We start from the raw sequence: 1238 nt of genomic DNA on the forward strand, positions 1-1238 counted from the left end.
GAGAGAGAGAGAGAGAGAGAGAGAGAGTTAACAGTACAACAAACAGATAACAAACAGTGGTGGTTTCTTCTTCTTTTTCAAACATTCAAATCACGCTCTCAAAGAGCAGTAGATCTATAATATAGTTGACCTTCACTGATAATTATAAATAATTCTGAACCTAGGACAAATAATTGAATACTTGTAAACCGAAGTTGTTCGAAGCAACACACATCTTCTTCCGATGTAAAGGCATTGGCATTCACCCCGGAACTGGATTGTCCTATCGTGTTTCTACTTCCGGTTTGGCCGGTGTGGAAGTTCCTACAACTTGATAAAATTATCAAAGGGACTATAGGTTACGAAGTATTTCCAGTTTATAGATGGATTCGGCACCCTCAATAGAGACTGTAAATCAAGCGTTGCAAGCTCTCTACAACAACCCCGATGTTACTGGAAAAGAGAAGGCTTCCGTATGGCTTGGAGAGCTGCAGAAATCCGTAAGTTTTTCTCTCTCAAACTCAACTTTCATTACTTTCAAGCCTGGCCTCCTCTCCTAAAATCTAAAACTCGAGATTTCCTCCAATCTTATCTCTAATTCTAATCTCTTTATTGGCTGGATTGTATTTTACCGGACCACCCGTCTCGGCCCGTGATTACTACGCACGCCTAGCCTAACTACGCACTCATAGTACTCTGCGTGCGGACAAAAGGTAGTTCCGCGGGCGGCTTCGCGCACGCACAGCGAAGTCAGCGGCGACTGGCGAGGCGAGGTGAGCGAGAGGTGGTGGTTGAGAGTGGGCAGGGGATTTAACTTTGGTGGACCACCGTGTATCGTACCAACAGTGGGGTGGGGGGGTTCAGGGGGGCTTGCCCCCCTGGAAAATATAATAAAGAAGGGAGTGTATACAGACCCGGTAACCGGGAACAAAGTCACAAAGTATACAGACCGGGTAGGGGAACTCTTTTGTGATTTCGGAAAGTTTCAGCGCCCTCTTGGCTCAGGGACTTAGGGTATGCCTAGACCTAGGTTCTTCTAGCTTTATCATATTATGGCCATGGCCTAGACCTAGACAGACTGACATAAATCATTGATCTAGTTGCGAGGTTAGCCAAGATCTCTAGATCTAAATGAAGATTGCGGATGTCTTTTCGATGAATGATTGTTTTTCCTCCGTTTTTGGAGTTGGAGGAATCACAATTTAAAGAAAAGAACAATGTCATCATTTCAATCGAGCAGTCACTCTCTCTCTCTCTCT

General features: G+C 44.7%; 1 protein-coding gene across 1 annotated transcript in view; it reads left to right on the plus strand.

The window, feature by feature from the left end:
• Window positions 1-257: 257 nt before the first annotated feature.
• Window positions 258-1238, plus strand: part of LOC101854185 (transportin-3) — a gene marked incomplete in the record, with an annotated part of 31116 nt that continues 30135 nt past the window's right edge. Inside the window, 1 exon segment of the mRNA XM_013085650.2 lies at window positions 258-479. Within this exon segment, the coding sequence (XP_012941104.1) occupies window positions 363-479 (117 nt within the window).

The sequence above is a fragment of the Aplysia californica genome, unplaced genomic scaffold (assembly GCF_000002075.1).
Source record: "Aplysia californica isolate F4 #8 unplaced genomic scaffold, AplCal3.0 scaffold00393, whole genome shotgun sequence".
In the NCBI taxonomy this organism is placed as follows: Eukaryota; Metazoa; Mollusca; class Gastropoda; order Aplysiida; family Aplysiidae; genus Aplysia; species Aplysia californica.